The 18206-nt window shown below is 35.6% G+C and overlaps 3 protein-coding genes and 1 pseudogene across 3 annotated transcripts; 2 read left to right on the forward strand and 2 right to left on the reverse strand.

Annotated features, from left to right (window-relative positions):
• The first annotated feature begins 1125 nt into the window (after positions 1–1125).
• Positions 1126–2133, forward strand: LOC143553561 (vacuolar protein sorting-associated protein 55 homolog). The gene is made up of 4 exons (XM_077043540.1): positions 1126–1205; positions 1515–1554; positions 1715–1799; positions 1904–2133. Exons 1-4 carry the CDS (start codon positions 1173–1175, stop codon positions 2085–2087), a joined length of 342 nt encoding a protein of 113 aa, XP_076899655.1. The 5' UTR covers positions 1126–1172; the 3' UTR covers positions 2088–2133.
• A 600-nt stretch (positions 2134–2733) lies between these two features.
• LOC143553562 (uncharacterized) lies at positions 2734–4190 on the reverse strand. Its single transcript, XM_077043541.1, has 3 exons — positions 3884–4190; positions 3737–3790; positions 2734–3050 (listed from the first exon to the last, which is right to left on the reverse strand). Exons 1-3 carry the CDS (start codon positions 4175–4177, stop codon positions 2817–2819), a joined length of 582 nt encoding a protein of 193 aa, XP_076899656.1. The 5' UTR covers positions 4178–4190; the 3' UTR covers positions 2734–2816.
• Positions 4191–6322: 2132 nt separating this feature from the next.
• Positions 6323–11342, reverse strand: LOC143553565 (sorting nexin 1-like). The gene is made up of 10 exons (XM_077043542.1): positions 11234–11342; positions 10215–10350; positions 9984–10117; positions 8833–8907; positions 8592–8751; positions 8340–8473; positions 7710–7778; positions 7528–7607; positions 7249–7309; positions 6323–6532 (listed from the first exon to the last, which is right to left on the reverse strand). The coding sequence occupies exons 1-10, from the start codon at positions 11279–11281 to the stop codon at positions 6323–6325; spliced, it is 1107 nt and encodes a 368-aa protein (XP_076899657.1). The 5' UTR covers positions 11282–11342.
• Positions 11343–14290: 2948 nt separating this feature from the next.
• On the forward strand, positions 14291–15162 carry LOC143553566 (uncharacterized; annotated as a pseudogene).
• Positions 15163–18206: the final 3044 nt, after the last annotated feature.

The following is an 18206-nucleotide window of genomic DNA, read 5'->3' on the forward strand; positions in this document are numbered from 1 at the left end:
TGTCATCACCACCTATCGATTGTCATCGCCAAATCTCTTCCGCCGCCGCCGCCACAACCATCGATGGTAGGGATTCTCATGGTTGGTTTTAACTGAAAAAAAATTAATATTTTACGTAGGGATGCTCATGGTCAGTTTTAACGGTCATATCATATGTTAAACATGTGGGCCTAGCTGTTAGTACAACATCTTTTTGACATTGAAAACCAAAAAGTGAAACCAAATACCTGCATAATTGTCACGTGATTACCAGAACATATAAAATTGGTATCTGTGTTCAAATACCCGCCGTATCGCGCAGATAAAATTTGTACTTTGTATATGACAAAACTCACCCCAAACTTTGATTATTAGCACTTTATGGTCACAAAGTCTCAAATAAGCAAAGCAACGAAACACGCAACTAGCACCGTGGATTCCGTTATCTTCCACCTCATCACCGTCGTTAACCGTCATAAACATCGGTCAACTAACACCGTCGATTCGTTAACTCTTCATCGCTCATCTGAAAACGTTAACGGAGATGGCGATGACAGTTGAAGGTTAGCCACTTTTAATTCATTATTATTATTATTATTATTATCATTATTATTATTATTATTATTCTGTTAATTAGACCTACAATTGGTGCCTGTTATTAATAAGCTATTGCTGTTAACTGCTGTAGCTGATCTAGGGCTAGTTTTCAACATGATGTTGGAATTTACTTGTTAGGCTAATTTTGACCTAGAATTTGATGATGCTGTTATCGAGAAGCTATGCGGTTGACTATCCGAAGCTAAGTTTCAGCTCAGTATCATGATGATGCTTGTTAGAGCTTACTTATTTGACTAATTTTGACCTGGCATTTGATGATGATGTTATCAAGAGGCTGTGCCCTCAGTTAATTTGCTAATATGCTTTATTCTATGTGAATGATTAATTAAACAAATATACATATATGATACATAAGTTAAACACATACTTAAGCTAGCTTTTTAGCTCTTATCACTCTTGACTTCAACATAATTTTAACGTCTCTCTATTTTTTGGTGCATGTCTACTACCCTTCTCTTGGATCGTGGCCTACAGTGTAAGCTAAAAATAATAATTATTGCTTTTTCTTAATTTCTTTCCGCTTGACAAAAATTTATAAAAACATCGTTGTTTTCAGGCTTGCTGGACTTGCCCTTATGTTTTCATCCAGTCTCCTCTTACAAATCCTGGTATGTTTGATGTGAATTACATCAATCAATCAATCAATCATGCCCAGTAAAATCCCACCGACAGCAAAGCTATAAGTAGGGTCTGGGGAGGGTGGGATGTAGGCACACCGTACCTCCATCCAAAGGAATGAAGAGGTGGCTTCCAGAGAGACCCTCGGCTCTAAGTACATGTGTATGAAGCAAAATAAAGGAAATCAAAGTTTAACAGTTATATACAAACTACTACTAATTATAATAATATTAATAAAAATATCATTAAAAAACACGAATGTACCCACAGTTTTTGTGTCTTATTTCTGTTACAAACAGGCTTGTGCAATTTACAGCAACTGGTGGCCAATGTTATCAGGTATTATTACAATATAGCAATTTTGCATATTTTATTTAAGTTGATGTGAAAATAAAATAATTAATTACTAAATGATCCCTTTGCAGCACAGCAATTTTGCATATTTTATTTAAGTTGATGTGAAAATAAAATAATAAATTACTAAATGATCCCTTTGCAGCACTCATGTATGTTTTGGTCCCAATGCCTTGCATGTTCTTTGGTGGTGGATCCACTGAATATTTACTCTCTCGGGATGGTGGCGGGTAAGTATTTGTAGTTTTTTTAGTTTTTACCTTAAGTGTTTGTAAATATTTACTCTCCCGCAACCCGTTTAGCCGTCCTAATTTTGATCCGTTTTGTACGACAGATGGATAGATGCTGTCAAATTCTTGACGGGTGCTTCAGCGGTAGGGAGCATAGCAATTCCCATAATCTTAAGGCATGCACATTTAATCAGCACGGGAGCTATGTTAATCGAGTTTATGTCATTCTTCATATTCGTGGGCACGGTTATGTGCTTTCATCTTGCTAATCTTGAAGATGAATGGTGAGTCATCCGTCACAAGTTTAACATGGTGAATTGAAGAAGCGAGAGCTATCAAGTAATTTTTGTTTTATATAAAAGAAACGAGTAAAGCTAAACAAGGTTTGACTTAATTGTGTTGATTTACGTTTGTGATGAAGTTGTATTTTCTCGGGTTGTTCATCCGTATATAAGTAGACAAGGCTCGGTTTTCGTTTTGAAAGATGGTGTTGTGGTTGTGGTTTTGATTGGTTTTGTCACTCTTGTGACCGAATAACTATCGACAAATATAACCATCAACTGCCAAATGAAATGTTGTGATGATTCCCCAATTATAAAAGGACGCTCTTTGGTCTGATAACTGCACACATTGTTATCGTAGCGTAATGCATATTCGCTTTTATACTTCTCTTTGAATTATTTGATTGCGTTTTCGTGAGTACCAACGAAATATTTTTTAATCTAAAAGTGATATTAACACAAATTTAGATAGATTGTAACTCAAGATTGAATCAGTTTTCTTAAGTATCTACGAAATCTCATAATCTAAAAGCTTGTTTATTAAACGATCTTCGATCTTAAACTTGATTCGATTTAAGTCACTCAAGATTACTAACCTCGGGTATTAACCGTCGATGGATGTGATTGATGGTTGGTTATTTGGGACAATAATAAGACTGATATATTTGACAACCAAAAGTACAAAACAACATTGAACTTATACAAGAAAAAAGTATTTAAAAAAAAACAAGTGGTTTCATATTGCAGCCAATTGAACAGACTTTTGAAGGGCCGCTAGAAGACTTTTCATGATTCTAGGTTCTCCAGGAGGTGACTTGTCTTTCATGGGCCCGTCTCTTATAGCCCTAAAAATGGGTGGTGAACCAGCAGTCGCCGGAAAAACCAAACAGTCAATGTACACTGGAGTCTCCGTCACTCCGTCCCCGATTGTAATGAAGCCTAGCCTTACTCCTCCTTTAACTTTGTCCACCTGTTTCATGTTAAAGTTGAAAGTCATTCACCTCAAAGTTGTAAATCAGTAGGTGATAATTAAATAAAACGTCAGTAAACTGTTCAACAAGAAGTTCGTTTAATTATTGAAAGGAAAGTTTCATCTAATACTAATCAAGTTTATTAATTGTTCCACTAAAGTTCAATATGTTCGGTTAAGTTTGATGAACGAACATCAGGGCCGGCTGGGGGGTGGTGCTGGTCGGACCGTCAGCTGGGACAAGTAATTTTTGGGGGCCATAATTTTTTTAAGGGAAAACTCCCCCAAAATAGACCATTTGAAGAGAGAGAGAAAATGAAAAATGACCCACTAATCTTCAATAATCCCAAAATTGACCAAGAAATGTGGGCCGGGGCGACACTTTGGGTAACGTTTCGACGAGATTTCTCGGCAAATTAAAATCTGACACGTGTATAGAATCTAACAACTCCGGCCAAAAAGTTTAAAAAGTTGAGGGAGCCGTTCATATTATTTCTTTAATCTTCTTATCAAAAGCAGTCTTTCCAGACAGTATTATTATGTTTTCTACCTGGTCCATACAAATTCTTAAGATTTTGAAAAATGTGCCTTTTGAATTCCATCTGCCAAGACGCATTTAAGAAACATTTGTTCCAAGGAGACGGGATTGTTAGTTCGGTTAAGTTCAATTACATTACATCACTAACCTTTAGAGGCATAGGAAGTGGTATTTGTGCACCTTGATTCATACTATTTGCCCACTGCCAACAAACACATTTCCAATATCACAACTTTATTTTTTTAATCCACAAAATCAATATTAATTCAAGACACAAATATTCTCAACACATTACCTGAAACAATAACGTTTCAAACCGATCAAGATCAGTATTAACCGGAAGTTTCATCGTCCCCAACGACACTCCTTCGTCATCATCTCCAGCCGGAGTAATGCTGCTGTTCCCTGAAGTTGCTTTAACAACAACACTGCCAATAAACTGACCATTAGAAACTAGTTTTGAACCCGGTTTTTTTAAACTTTTAGATGAATGAATTTGATGAGTGACTGGATTAGATGAAACTTGCGGTTTCGGACCGGCGGATTCTCGTGTATGTGGGAAGAGTTGCCTACTACATAGAGTAGCCATGGCTTGTGAATTGGATATGGTTTTTGGGGTGGTTGTGTGTTTTCAAAAGGTTGTTGATAATATATGTTGTTTAAAACAAAAATAGCTATCAACTATATACTATTTCAACCCCTTGTTTTCATTTTCTTTTTTTTAGTATTATTAATTTTTCACTAACGCTTAAATTACATTATTATCACCACTAGGCCAAAGACACTTTGATGTAGTGATCACAATAAAACCTGAACCCGATGGGAAGACCTAAAACCCGACATAATTTGGACGGGTAATACCCGATCCATTAGGGTTTGGGGCGGGTTTGAAATTTTTCATGGGTTTGGGACGGGTTTGGGAATTGCAACATACCTGATTACCCGATAGTATTGACCCATTTACCCGATTATATACTCGATGTACCCGACATAACTTTTTCTATATTTATATATAGTATACTTAAAATATTGTAAATATATAATTTATTGAAATTTGTTTGTGACAATTATTTGGGACATTTTATTTTTATGGTAATCATTATTTGTAATCGATTAGTTATATTATGTCAAAACCGATAGAAACCCGACGGGTTTTGGTTTTGGGATACCCAATGGGTTTGACAAAACCTTATTAGAAACCCGAAACCCGATGGAAAAACCCTAAACCCGACGAGTAATTACCTGATTAAAACCCGACGGTTTGGAACAAACTTTCATAATCAGTTATGGGTTTGAGAATATCTAAACCCAACCCATTGACATCCCTACGTTGATGTGTATTGATACCCAATATTAATTTTTGAGCGTTGAATCTAGGGGTGTAAACGAGCGAAGCCACTTGTGGGCTACTCGAGAGCAGATTGATAAAAAAAAGTCAAAACGAGTCGAGCTTTTTTGAGCTCGAGCCGAGCCCAAGCCTCAAATAAAGGCCGTTTAGTTATCGAGTTCGAGCCTTGTATGGGAAGCTTGTTTAGGGTCGTCGAGCCTTAACGAGCCTGGTATGTTTGTAAGGTTTACCCCCCTTTGGACTTCTATGTATTAATTTCACATTGCACAACCAAGCTCGAGATAAGCTTTGGCTCATTTAGGGTACTACATAAGCTTGAGATGAGCTTAGGCTCGTTTAAGGTTTTCTCAAAACGGTAAAAATAATTAAAACATATATAAAATAACTACTATTACTAATAATAACAAATGTGAACTTTGGTGTCTCAAAGCCGCCATTAGGCCACTTTGCAGCACCATATTGGTTCTTGAAATTTGCTTCTTCTTTTTTTATTTTATTTTTTTGCTTTTTTAGTCTCAGTATCGTAACGAGCGTAACAAAAACCAACCGGATGTCAATTTTTTTTGTTTTAGTTCGCGTAGACTTTTTGCCCTTCGTTTTAATATGGTTACCGTAACGAAGGTAACGAAAACCGACTGAATGCCAATTTTGTGTTTGATTCTTTTCTTTTTAGTTCCGGCACCGTAACAAAAGTGTCTCAATCCAACCGAATTTGCATAGTTTCACTGCCTCAATGGTGGGGATTGACAAAGCTCAGGTTTTACCAACGTTCGAGTTTTACCGACGAATGTTACCTCATTAGTCCACTCAATTTTACTATTTTTTTTGTTTTATTTATGGTTTTAGTTCCGACACCATAACGCTTGTAACCGATACCAACCAAATTCGCGTCGACTTACCGCCTCAATGCGCAAGACTGACAATGTTTGGGTTTTACCATCCACAAGTTTACCAACTAGCCCCCACACAACACGCCGGGTAAAACTCTAGTTAATATATAATAAACAAGCCGAGCCCGGGTTTGAAAAAACGTCTCGCGAGCCAAGCTTGGGTCAGCTTCTTGACACCCCTAAATGAAACACTTGTTACTTAAGATGGGTAACTTCAGTCCTTGAAACGTGCAATCAATTCTCATTATTTTCTTTTGAAAACCATTTGTTTTTATGGTTCTCGTAGCATGCAGTGGATCAACAAGAACTCGTGTATTGTTTCGTAAGACTGAATCCATCTCTCGACGATCGCCTTCAACAGCATATGCTTGAAAACAAAGTCCAAAGGTTCTTTACCTTCGCTAATGCTTGTTAGATAGACACACAATATACACACTTGCACGTCTTAAAACGTGTTGGATACTAAACAGAACGAAAATACATGAAATGAAACATGTTATGAGACAGAGAGCGAGTCAAGTTTAGGAATAAGACTTCGCCAAGCATCCGCAATAGCATGGGCTAAACGGGCTTGGCCCTTTGCAAATTCATGAAAAGCCCGCCTCATATCTTGTGTTTTTTGATCTTGGAACCGCACAATTTCTTCGTTCATTAACTGTGCGATTGCCTCAAATCTTCTGGTTGCTTCTTGACCTTCAGCTTTCAACTGCATTCCAGTTACAAAAGAACGAAAAAAGGTTATGCATATAGACATGTCTTCGGGTGGAAAATGGGTAGGGGTGTGCACGAAAACCAAATAACCGACTCCCTACCGAAATAACTGCGTGACCGAACCCAACCCAACCCAAAACAGATCATTTGGTATTTTGGTTTATGTTTTTTTCAAAAACCGAATTTCTGGTTGGGTCGGTTTTGCTTGTACTGAAAACTTAAAAAAAACCCTGTAAAAACCGAAAAACCCAACTTTCGTCACTAAATTTTGTGAATTAAAATTTTTATTTTTGATTGTCAAGTGATTTGTAAAAAATTAATAAACGCCGTAGCTCAAAAATTTTAGGCCCAAAGTTTCAGGTCCAAATTCATTATATTGGGACACTTTTCAGACCAAAAATATCAAGCCCGGTTGGCAAACCGACAAAAACCCAAAACCAAACCCATTGTGAAAACCGAAAACCAAAAAAAATGAAACCAGAAGACAAAAAGAAGCTTGAATTGGTGGGTTCTGCTGGCAAAATCTAGTCTTTTTTCAGATTTTTTTTTGGGCAAAATTTGCTTACATATTGTTTATGGTATAAATCAATAAAAAAGAAAAGAAAATAATATCCATATTATGGGAGTATTAATTCAGGAGTTTGCACTCCTATTATATACTCTTTAAATTATAGAAATTGTTGTAGAGAAAATATAAATAAGAATACACACCTCCTCATATTCATGCTCTGCATCTAACATCCTCTCTGAACGAAGGATCCTTAATTTGTTGCTGAAATAAACAAAATATAAAACAATTATGTTACATTAATACGAAAAAATATTATATCTATTGCATAAAACCTCCTAAATTATATTATTCATGATACTAGATAATAATTAAAGTTATACAGACTTTGTTTTCATAATTAACACATGAATTATTTAACAAAAACTGATAATAAAAACATAAAATAATGCAAATATATTATATAAACATGGAAATCATACAGATCAATTTCCTTCAGTTTTATTTGTTCAGCCAGTTCACACTGATGTCTGAACGCATTGGCCCGCTCCGCTATTGTACCCTGTTTTACAAATCAGAAGTGAGAAAATGATGGCTTTTATAAAATTATGTCGGGTCACCATATTGTTCAATGTCGGTTTACGGGAGTTAAAAGATTGATTACCTTGATGGATTGTACTGCACGCACGTAATCTTTCAAAGGTTCCTCAAAATTCATCAGGAGATGGTGAGCCTTCACAATACAAAACATAAAAACAAAACATGAGATACAAAAACTACAAAATAAAAATAAAATAGGTAAAATTAAGAAACGGGTCAAATAGGTCAAAGGTAAAATTACAATCAATAAATAAACAGCTTAAGAAACGGGTCAAATGGATTTAAGGTTCAACATATACTTTTAATGTATAGAATTTCTAAATCATTTAATTCAAAATGTAGAATGTCATGGAGATAATACAAATTTACAATATTTGTAATCTTATCTGAGACACTAATTACTATATACAAAATTAAAGTGTTTCACGTCCATCCACTCGGACTCTACAAAGTTGTAATTTTGACAAGTTCAAATTTCTGTTTCAGAATTTAAAAATTGATGCATGTTGGGATAATCCTAATTGAGATAAACAAGAGGAAAAGATAAATCAAGTCAGTTGAAGTTGTTTAACTGATTGAGGGGTGCCTGGTGGTTTTACGTTATTAATAAAAATAGTGTCGAACTTGTTTGTTCAATCAATATAAACATAAAACATCTAAAAGATTAAAAAAATAAATATAAACAGAAACTAACTTCTCTTTGCAGCTTAACTGAGAGCATCTCTGATTTAGCTCCAAGCTCAGTAAATGCAGTCCCGAGATCATCTTTTTCACAAGCACCAAGAAGTTTAATTGCCTTACCAAAATCAGCAAGAGATTGCCCCAATTCTGCAACAATAATTAAACAAACTGTGATTACAAAAGATCTATTATTTAAGCAATAATCTTATTTTTTAATAAGACCTATCTGGCCTGTTTCCTTTAAAGATAGGACATAAGCTAATACCTCTGTGTCTCTTTACTAGACGATATGCGTGTTTTTGGGCTTCGGCTACGTGGTCTTCAAGCTCAAATATATAACGTTTTAATTTCTCGTATTCAGGATTTGATTCTTCAGCTGGCTTTTCTTTCCCCATAACTACATCGGTCACTTTAGATTGAACATCCTGTCACATTCATAACATTATTATATTAAAATATTAAGTTAGCTCAAAAACACCAATTTTTCCAAGACTTGTATATTTTACCCTGAAAATCTGCATCAAATCAGACGGTTTCTTCTTGAAGATTCCAGTATCTTGTGACCTAGCTCTTTCCATTGTCTGCAAAATACAAAAGAATGTAGAATAAAATTAATTATTTAACTACTGGAACGAACAATTGGCATGTTTGGCATCCAACAAAACTGTAAATTACTGACTAGATTGTGCATAAAAAGAAAACAGAACAAGAAAAGTGAGTGAATCTTTTAATATAAATTGCATAAAAAGGTAACTGAATCTAGTCCAATTTCTGTTTAAAATAATCAAGTTTACTTGCATCATAAAAGTCTTAACATGTCAAAGGTAGTCACGCATCATCATTTTGACCTGCTAACCGGTACAAATCACCTTAAACAAAAATGTTGAAAGTTTAAGGGTTCATATCAATATATTTTAGCATTTAAAATACTTTGGATCAGCTAGCTGAAAGCTTGAATCGAGTGGAGCTTAAACAAGCTCGAGCCCGAGCTCTTTTAAAGAAGTGAGTTCAAGCTTCACATATCAAGCTTTGACTAGGCTTGTGAGCTTAAATGAGCCTACACAAGCTTATTATTTATATAACTTTTATTTAATATATTAAATGCACATTTGCATAATAGTTAATAGTTAATATTATACTTAAAATTACAATAAAAATAATTAAGTTGTATATATTATGTTATATATAAAAATTACAATTATATACCAAAATAATTATAGATATGTAGACAAAACAAAATAATTAAGTAAATAATAAACGATCCGAGCCCAAGTCGAGCTTGAAAAACTACTCATGAGCCGAGCTCGAGCTCTCTTAAGTTAAACGAATCGAACTCAAGCTTAGAAGAGGTCAGCGTGAACATGATCCAATAACTTAATCATGTCAAAAGATTGAAGCCCAACTCAGACCTGTGTAACCAGATTATTTAAATGGGTTGACAGGTTAAATGCGTTGTAAACGGGTTGATCAGGCCAATGAATTGTAATCAGATTGAATTAATACTCCACAAATCTTTAGTTCTAGTTTTAACTTTTAAGGCGTGTTGGAAACAGGCTGGTCAGGTCAACCAAATCTGACCCCTTAACCAAATAGGTTAGTCGGGTCAACTCATTTACAAAACGCCTGTAACCTGTTTACCCTCAACCGTAAAGGTTACCTGTTCATCAGCCTCTAAAAAGATTCTAAGGTCATCACTTTGTTGTAGTTGATGATGTGATGCAACCCTATTAACAAATGTATCCAATGCTTGGCGCCGCATTTCAATAAACTCAGCACTGAATCTAAACTTTTCTGCATTAATGATGTCATAATCAGTCATAAAAGGCGATCTAAATAAAAAATAAACATTAAAAAAACAAACAGAGTGATTAATAAATTGATATCATACCTACAGTGTTCTTCTCTGGAAGTGGAGGAATGAAGATACCCTTGTATTTCTCAAACAGACGATCGTACAACCAAACGAAATCAGAATACCGTCGTATCACAATCTTCTCCGGGCCCTGATATTCTGGGAAATTTGTCTGCAAAACAAGCATTTTAATGAAATTCAAGTGGTATTTACGGCTGATCAAAAAGCTCACGACTCGCTCAAAAAAAGCACGTTTGTAAAGAGCAAAGTTAGCTCGGTTTGGTCTATAAACAAACCAAGCCTGAGCAAAAAGCCGGCTAATTTAAATTAAAGCACACAATCACACACACACAAAGTGATTTAACCTGCGAGGCGAAGAGCGAAAACGACATGGTGGCAGTTTGGCAATTACACGCATAGCGTAATTACACTACAACACAATACATAATTAGCGTAATAAAATTACGCTATAGTATTTACAACTAGCGTAATTTTATAACGCTGCAGTTTAATAAGTAGCATACTAATATTACGACATTTTTTAATAAAAAATATTGAAAGTTCTCTTGATATAAATAATAAATTATGAATTCTGTAGTATATAAACTAGAGTGTATGTATATTACAAACACATTTCATGTTTTTGCGTACATAACAAAATACAACATTTTAAAACCGAGCCAGCTCAACAAGCCACGAGTTGGCTCGACCTTCTGACGATCCGATCCAATCCGATCCTAAGCATAACATTTCAGCTCGTTAAACTTACCAGACGCATTAAATAATTTAAATCCGAACACGAAAATACGAAAGCATCACTTACCTAAACACTAACATGTTTAATAAACAAGTTACACGACACAACGTCATGACCTACATTGCATCTAGGTTTTATTTAATTTCAGGAGCTTAATCAGTTTATAAAATCATAATACATTTAATTAAATTATCATTATTATTATTACCTTCTAGCTAATCGATCAATAATAACATTATCGAAACATGAGTTCATGAATTGTGAAATTAATCAATTATTAATATTAATATGAATATACCTTGGTGATGACCTTATATGAGATGTAAGCTTGCACACCGTTGCCCATTTTAGCTGGATCCGTAACCGAAACCGATAGAAACAACGGAGATCCATCGTTAGGGTTTACTGGCTGCATGTTATAGTTATTGCAAGTTAGTTAGGTTTTAATTAATCGAATTGGATAGCAATAATAATAATAGTTAGAGATTGGCGTGATTACCGTTGTCGTCATGAGATTGATTGTTGCTGGAATTGGATCGATTTGATTCAAGCTTCGGGATGATCGATCAACATTTGGTGGTGTTTAACTGTTTACTCCCGAACTAAACTAACGGAACTTAACTTCCTTTGATTAAAACGGTTTGAGTTGAAACGAGTTCGGTTTGATCATGATCGGTTTCGGTTTGGATTTGGTTGGTTTCGGTTCAGTTAACTGGTTTTGGTGGATAATATTACAAATTGGTTTCAAAGTTCAAACCTACTGTTTCAATCGGTTTCCAAACGGGTTTCTACATAATCGGTTCCAAAGCGGTTCATTTACCGGGTTAAGATCAGTTCTGGTTCGGGTTTTGATTGGTTTTGATTCGGGTTTTGTCTAGTTTTGGTTCGATTAATGGTCTGGAACCGGTGTTGGTGGAGAAACTGCAAACCGATTCCAAACATACGGTTTTAATCGGTTTCGGTTTCTACATATTTGCCCTCCTGTAGTTAGTAATAGTATATTGTGGACATAGCATTTAATTTTAGTATGATTTGAAAAATAAAAATTGTAGGTCCGACACCACCACTTCATCTTTCTTTTCAAAAAAAAAGCTAGCCATGTTACCATTATCATCACCCTCAAACCTCTCCCCCGTGTTTTTCTAATCACCATCACACCGCCAAACAAGCAATCTTATACATACAGTTACTCCTTTTCATTTATTTCACTCCCCTTTCAACTTCTCAATTAGCAAGTATTATCTTTTCATGCCAAAAGACAACACAAAATGCATTCGTTTTGACAACTTTAGGAAGAGAATACGATAGAAATTTAATACAAGGAATACATAAATTACATTGCAAAACATATGAGTAAGTTTAATATGATATATACCAAAATGGTATGAAGTTATAAAAATGACCAATAAAATAGTATGCAAATCATAGCCCAGTGGGCCCCAAATCATACCACCGTCTAGGCGTCCACTTGCCACACTATTCGTTATTGATATCATATATTAATCTATTAAACAAATTTAAACGGTCATAAATGACGCGTGGTATCAGAAAAGATTTTGACAAAACATGCATCCATATGCTTGTTACACGTTGAGGACGTATAAATATATAAAGTGTACACTGCGCAATAGGTGATCACCACTAAATCTTGTACAAACTAGAAAGAATAAAACGGTTACGAAAGAGGACCATTTAGCTGACGTGCCCGAAAAGAGGGAATAAGAAGAAATCACCACCAATAGAAGAAGAGAGATCGTTATCAAAGCTGTTGAAAGGGGTTCCACCAAATATTCTTTCCCGTATTATATACCCATTAGATTATATGGGTGTATAGAATATGTATACGAATGTCTAACATGGTTTGAAAAGTAAAGTGAACTAGTCTAATATAAAGAGTACATTCAATAGGAGGTTTGAAAGATAAAACAACTAGCAAGTTCCTTTTACCTCACCACTCCCTTTTTTATTGGTTGCACCCTTTCGTTCTTTAATACAAAAAGAAAAAACTAAAATGCCCTTGCTTTATATGTTCAAGAATGCTTCTTTTTCCTTTGCTTTGAAATTTAATACTTTTAACAGTAAGTCCTTTTCAATAGGGTAGAGAAGATAGGGTAGAGAAGGGACGAGTAAATTCAGTATTAGTATCGATTGATACAGGTATCGATTCGATACCGAATCGGTATCAAAGTTTTGAGTTTTGGGATCGGTATGGTACTGGTACGGTACCGGTATTTCTTAATTTTTTGCCTTCAATACCGATACCTTACCGTACCGGTACCAAGAATTTGTGATTTTCGGGTTTTGGATTTTCAGTACCGGTACGGTACCGAGCTTATCTCTAATGTGTAGTAGTAGCAAAAACTAGAAAGGCCGGGTTCTTTAATGGAGACCTAGGTTTAATTCCAATAGACAACACTTCGGCAAGGACATGAGTGACTCAATGAAAGAAAACCAGGATCTTTGTAATATCGGGTTCGATCCCAAGAGCGTCCGGATTTTACCACAGTGAGTTTTCGAACGAAGTGTTTTACCCAGTGTTTTGAAACCCGGCCCGGCCTGACCGGGACCCGGTCCCTATACCGCCCGGACCCGTCGATCCGGCAGGTAAACCGATAAAACCCACTTTTTTCATTAAATGCAAGCGCATACCGGGATTCGAACTTGGGTCATTTCCAAGATAGAAGCTTTAATAATTAGCTATGAGCTAACTAACCAAACTTCATTAATATCTTTATTAATCAAACATAAATCATATATATTTAAATAACAATGTATAAAACATAAATAAAAATTAAAGTTTGTTATTATTATTATTGGTTATCATTTTTTATATGTATATGAATTATATATATATATAAAAATATAAATTTAAATTATTTATGATGTCATCCGGGTTAAATATTGGTCCGTCCTCCCAAATCGGTTTGACTTTTGACCCGATAAAAGCGTCCAGATCGACGTTTGGATTGGGTCTAAAAACCCGTCCTCCCAATCAGTCCGACTTTTGACCCGATAAAAACAATGGTTTTACCATCATCCTTTGCCATTAAACCAACTTGAACGAATTACCTTAAAAAAACATTTTAATGAAAAACAATTATGCATTAAACATATCCAAAGTGGGCCCCAACACTCTGATAACTCCACCGTCTCGGCGTCTACACGCCACGTCATCTCATAACGATAATCACAACCCACCGAAAAACCAATACATCACCACGGTCCCACCAAACCCCAATCTCAACCGTCCATCAAAACAACCATACCGAAATCACCGATAGTCTGTTCGCACCGGATAATTACCCCTCACCAACAATAAATCTCATACACACCATCACAGTAATAAATAAATAATAATAATATTAATAATAACAATCCAGTGTAGACAGTACACCAATCTCCGATGGACTCTAACGCCGTCGCTAGCTACCATCACCGCCGTTCACCATCGTCCGACCGCTTCCTCGCCGTCTTCTCGCCGGCGTCTTCCTCCGGCGTCATTTCCGTCGCCGGCGATGATTTCAGTGAAGATGACGTGTTCTGGACCGGCGATTTCGCCGAACATAAACGGCAGTCGTTAGATCCGGTTAAACATAACGGTAACGGTAACTTAAACGGAAACAGTCAGTTCCGGCAGCAGGACAAGTACGGCTACGGCATCCTGGCAGCATTACCGGAAGATAACGGCGTTAACGGCGATAACAGCCTAAAACCTAACCGCTCCGTGATGAACCGTCGAATTCCGTCAAACACGCGTTTGATTCCGTCGATTCCACGGCCGAATAAGCACGAGAAGGATGTGTTGATGTCCCCGTTGAAGTTTCAGCAATCGGCGCCGGTGAACGTGCCGGTGTTTGCTCGGAAGATTGTGACCGGACGAGAGCTTGCTGACGTGGACGTGGAGGATGATGATGATGAAGAGGAGATGGCACGAGATTGTGGCCCGAGGCTCGTCGAAGTCGCCGCATACGACGTTTTCGGTTCTCGAAGGCACGGGAAGGACATTGAAAGGGAGAGATCTAAGGCTGGTTCGGAATGCAGTGTGGCGGAAGACAGGTTTTCTCGACTGATCTTTGATTATTGTTATTAATAGAATTAGAATTAGAATTATAATAATGATGATGATAATTATTATTGTTGTTAGTTTTTGGTGAGTTTTGCAGTTTGGACTGAGAAGTTGAGGTTTTTTAGTTGAGCTTTTACAGTCTGGAATATAAGATTAAGATATATATAAGTTAGGGCATGTGTTTGATGTTGAATCTGCTCTGAATTGTGTAACTTTTGCTGGTTTTAAAGTGCATAAAGCTTGAGCAATGATTCTTGCTGTTTTTTAATGTGTTTGGATTATAATATGTGGTTTATACTTTATGTTATAAATTATATATACTCGATTCAGTTTCAGTTTTCGGTTACGTTTTTGTCAAATTTTTACTTAAATTGATGATTTTAGATTCTGAACTTAATGTGCGGGAATACTGATGTTTGCTGCGTGTATGATCTCTTGAACATTTTATCATGAATTTCGATTATTATTATTATTATTATTAGTCTGTTGCGCTTGGCATTTGGACTGAGAGATTGAAGATTCACAGTTAAGCTTTTACCGTCTGCAATATATAAATATGTAAATTAGGGCAGGCATATGTTTTTTTTTTCAGTAATCAATGTAGTTTGATAGTTGTTGATAGCGAGCACTATAGCGCATAGCGTAGCGAAGCCCTAATTCATCGCTATCCGATTTTGGCGTCTCCATAGCGTAAATAGCAGGATTTCAGGTTTTTTTTATTTCTTTTATATTTTTTTTGTTTTGATATGACTAGCGATAAACCTTGGACTGAGAAGTTGAAGATTCACAGTTAAGCTTTTACCGTCTGCAATGTATAATATGTAAATTAGGGCAGGCATGTTTTTTTTTTCAGTAATCAATGGAGTTTGACAGCTGTTAATAGCGAATAGCGTAGCGAAGCCCTGATTCATCGCTCTCTGATTTTGGCATCTCCTAGCGAGTAAATAGCGGGATTTCAGGTTTTTTTTATTTCTTTTATTTTTTTGTTTTGATATAAATATAACTAGCGATAAATATTATGTATGTAAACACTATGTTGGGATATAATATGCATATAAGTATTTTTAAAATTTCCTTTGTGTATTGCTAAACATAAAATAGCGCCCGCTATTTACGTAGTGTATAGGTAGCTTGTCGCTATCGTCTGCTATTCGCTATTAATGAATCTGCTTCAGTACTCAGTAGTAAGGATTTATAGTTCTCACTTCTCAGTTGTGTAATTTATGCTGGTTTAATGTGCATAAAGCTTGACTTATAACTTGATCAAGAACTTGAACCTGCGGTTGTGATTGAAGTTACAGTATCTGGACCATATATACTGGATTCACTTTCAGTTTTCGGTTGATGATTTTGGATTCTGAACTTAATGTGCATAGAGTTTGGGCACACTGATGCTTGCCGCACAAAATCTTAATCATCTTATTTATTGATGATTTTAACATGTTATAATTTTCCGTCTTTGGGTCCTGGAGATCTAATGCTTAAATGGGATTGATATGAACTCTGGTCAAGTGTTTTACTTTCATTTGTTGTTCATTTCGAGTGTATAAGCGGCTCTCGTGTGTGTTTGGAAGTTATACAAGTTCAAGGTTGTTCGGTTTGCAAGATTTGTTCCAACTGGAATTGGAGTTAACCCCAATCCACAACGTGTTAGGTTGGTTAAAGATGGAACTTGAATTTAAAAGCGTTGCCCAACCTTTACTTCACGTCAGCTTCCTTGTCCATGAGTACCTGGTTTTAACCTTCTACCCGGTTATCTTCACTCGGTTTCACTTTCTACCAACCACCAAGAGTATTAACGACCATAACATCTACTGCTTCCCAAATCTCCCCACACTCATCTCACCTTCATCATTGCCAGCCACATCCTCGTTTTTTCAGTGAACTCGCATTTTGAGCAGGGTTGTCCAAGTTGGTTTCAGAGTCACGAGAGCATGGTTACGAAACATTGAAGGTTAAATGAGGTGATTGATTCTTGTTTCGTCTAACCTTTATCATCACTGCGTCCTTTTTTCAATGAGTTTACATACTTTGAGCAGGATAGTCTATGTTCGTTTCAAAGTCATGAGATCATAGTTACAAAATGGTGAAGGTTAAACATGGTAATTGATTCTTGTTTTGACAGAAAAAGAAGGTTTTCTAAAAAAGAAAATGTGGTAATTTTATAGTTTGTTCTTAGTTTTGTCATCTAAAACAAAATGTGGCTTATAAGTTGCTTATTAAACTTTGTTTTTCTTTTAAACAAACAGCATGCAGAACTTTGAAATTGCCATAAATATTTTTTTTTCATACATATGCATCAAATGGACCCTTGGAGACTCAGAAATTTTCTTTTAGAGAGGCTTAACTAAATATTTTGTGGGATGCTTAGTTTGATTTATCAATTTCTAGGTTGATGATGTTATCAAGGTAGGCATACAACATAATAATCAAATGATGTTATCTAAAAAGACATAATATTGAAAATGGCCTCTTAACCAAAATTTTGTTGGATGCTTAGTTTGATTTATCAATTTCTAGATTGTAGATGTCATCAAGGTATGCATACAACATAATAATCAAATGACGTTATCTAAAAAGACATAATAATGAAAATGGCTTTTTAAGGGTTAAAAGTAATAACCCATACATTCGATAAAAATGTAGAACTAAAAATAGGTGCGTATTTAGGGGGGAATAAATAGGGATGTTCTTCGGGTTTCGGATTTTTTGGGTCAGGTTCTTCGGGTTTCAAAGTTTAAATCTTAACCCGAAACCCAACCTAAATCTCTCACAGGTTTTTCAGGTTCGGGTTTTTTTGGGTTGGATTAATCAGGTTTCAAGTTTCCTAGAAAATAAAACAAAAAATAATAAAAAAATAACTTCAATGCTAAAATTAAAACACGTTCCTCTATACATGTAACGCAAATAATGAAATAACAAACAGGGTTAGAAAAAAGTACTAAAATTACATGATTTAAAAAAGTAAGGTAGTCATTGGAAATAAATTCAAAATCAGTACTAAAGGTGGGTAATCAAACTAACCGCATATGCTAAAATGACTAATAACTCTAATTTTATTGTGTTATATTTGGATTTAATTCTGGTGCAATGACACATGTCACCAAAACCGATGGAATTAGCGCCGAATTATTCGCTCAACACTTGGATTTTACCATCGTACAAGCTTTACTGACCCGCCGGGTAAAAATTAGTTATGTAATAA

This window comes from Bidens hawaiensis, unplaced genomic scaffold, assembly GCF_021521415.1.
Source record: "Bidens hawaiensis isolate Kalapana, Puna unplaced genomic scaffold, B.hawaiensis_p1.1 tig00017340_1, whole genome shotgun sequence".
NCBI classification, from domain to species: Eukaryota; Viridiplantae; Streptophyta; class Magnoliopsida; order Asterales; family Asteraceae; genus Bidens; species Bidens hawaiensis.

What these genes read in the sequence shown, in the direction of transcription:
- LOC143553565 (XM_077043542.1), bottom strand. Translation starts at nt 11,281, where the DNA reads ATGGGCAACGGTGTGCAAGCTTACATCTCATATAAGGTCATCACCAAG. An exon ending in CATATAAGGTCATCACCAAG is followed by an intron (nt 10,351 to 11,233) that starts GTATATTCATAT and finishes CTTGTTTTGCAG; the next exon opens with ACAAATTTCCCAGAATATCA. An exon ending in CAGAGCATGAATATGAGGAG is followed by an intron (nt 6,533 to 7,248) that starts GTGTGTATTCTT and finishes ACTGGAATGCAG; the next exon opens with TTGAAAGCTGAAGGTCAAGA.
- LOC143553561 (XM_077043540.1), top strand. Translation starts at nt 1,173, where the DNA reads ATGTTTTCATCCAGTCTCCTCTTACAAATCCTG. An exon ending in GTCTCCTCTTACAAATCCTG is followed by an intron (nt 1,206 to 1,514) that starts GTATGTTTGATG and finishes TGTTACAAACAG; the next exon opens with GCTTGTGCAATTTACAGCAA. An exon ending in CTGGTGGCCAATGTTATCAG is followed by an intron (nt 1,555 to 1,714) that starts GTATTATTACAA and finishes ATCCCTTTGCAG; the next exon opens with CACTCATGTATGTTTTGGTC.
- LOC143553562 (XM_077043541.1), bottom strand. Translation starts at nt 4,177, where the DNA reads ATGGCTACTCTATGTAGTAGGCAACTCTTCCCACATACACGAGAATCC. An exon ending in TTGAAACGTTATTGTTTCAG is followed by an intron (nt 3,791 to 3,883) that starts GTAATGTGTTGA and finishes GTTTGTTGGCAG; the next exon opens with TGGGCAAATAGTATGAATCA. An exon ending in CACTTCCTATGCCTCTAAAG is followed by an intron (nt 3,051 to 3,736) that starts GTTAGTGATGTA and finishes AACATGAAACAG; the next exon opens with GTGGACAAAGTTAAAGGAGG.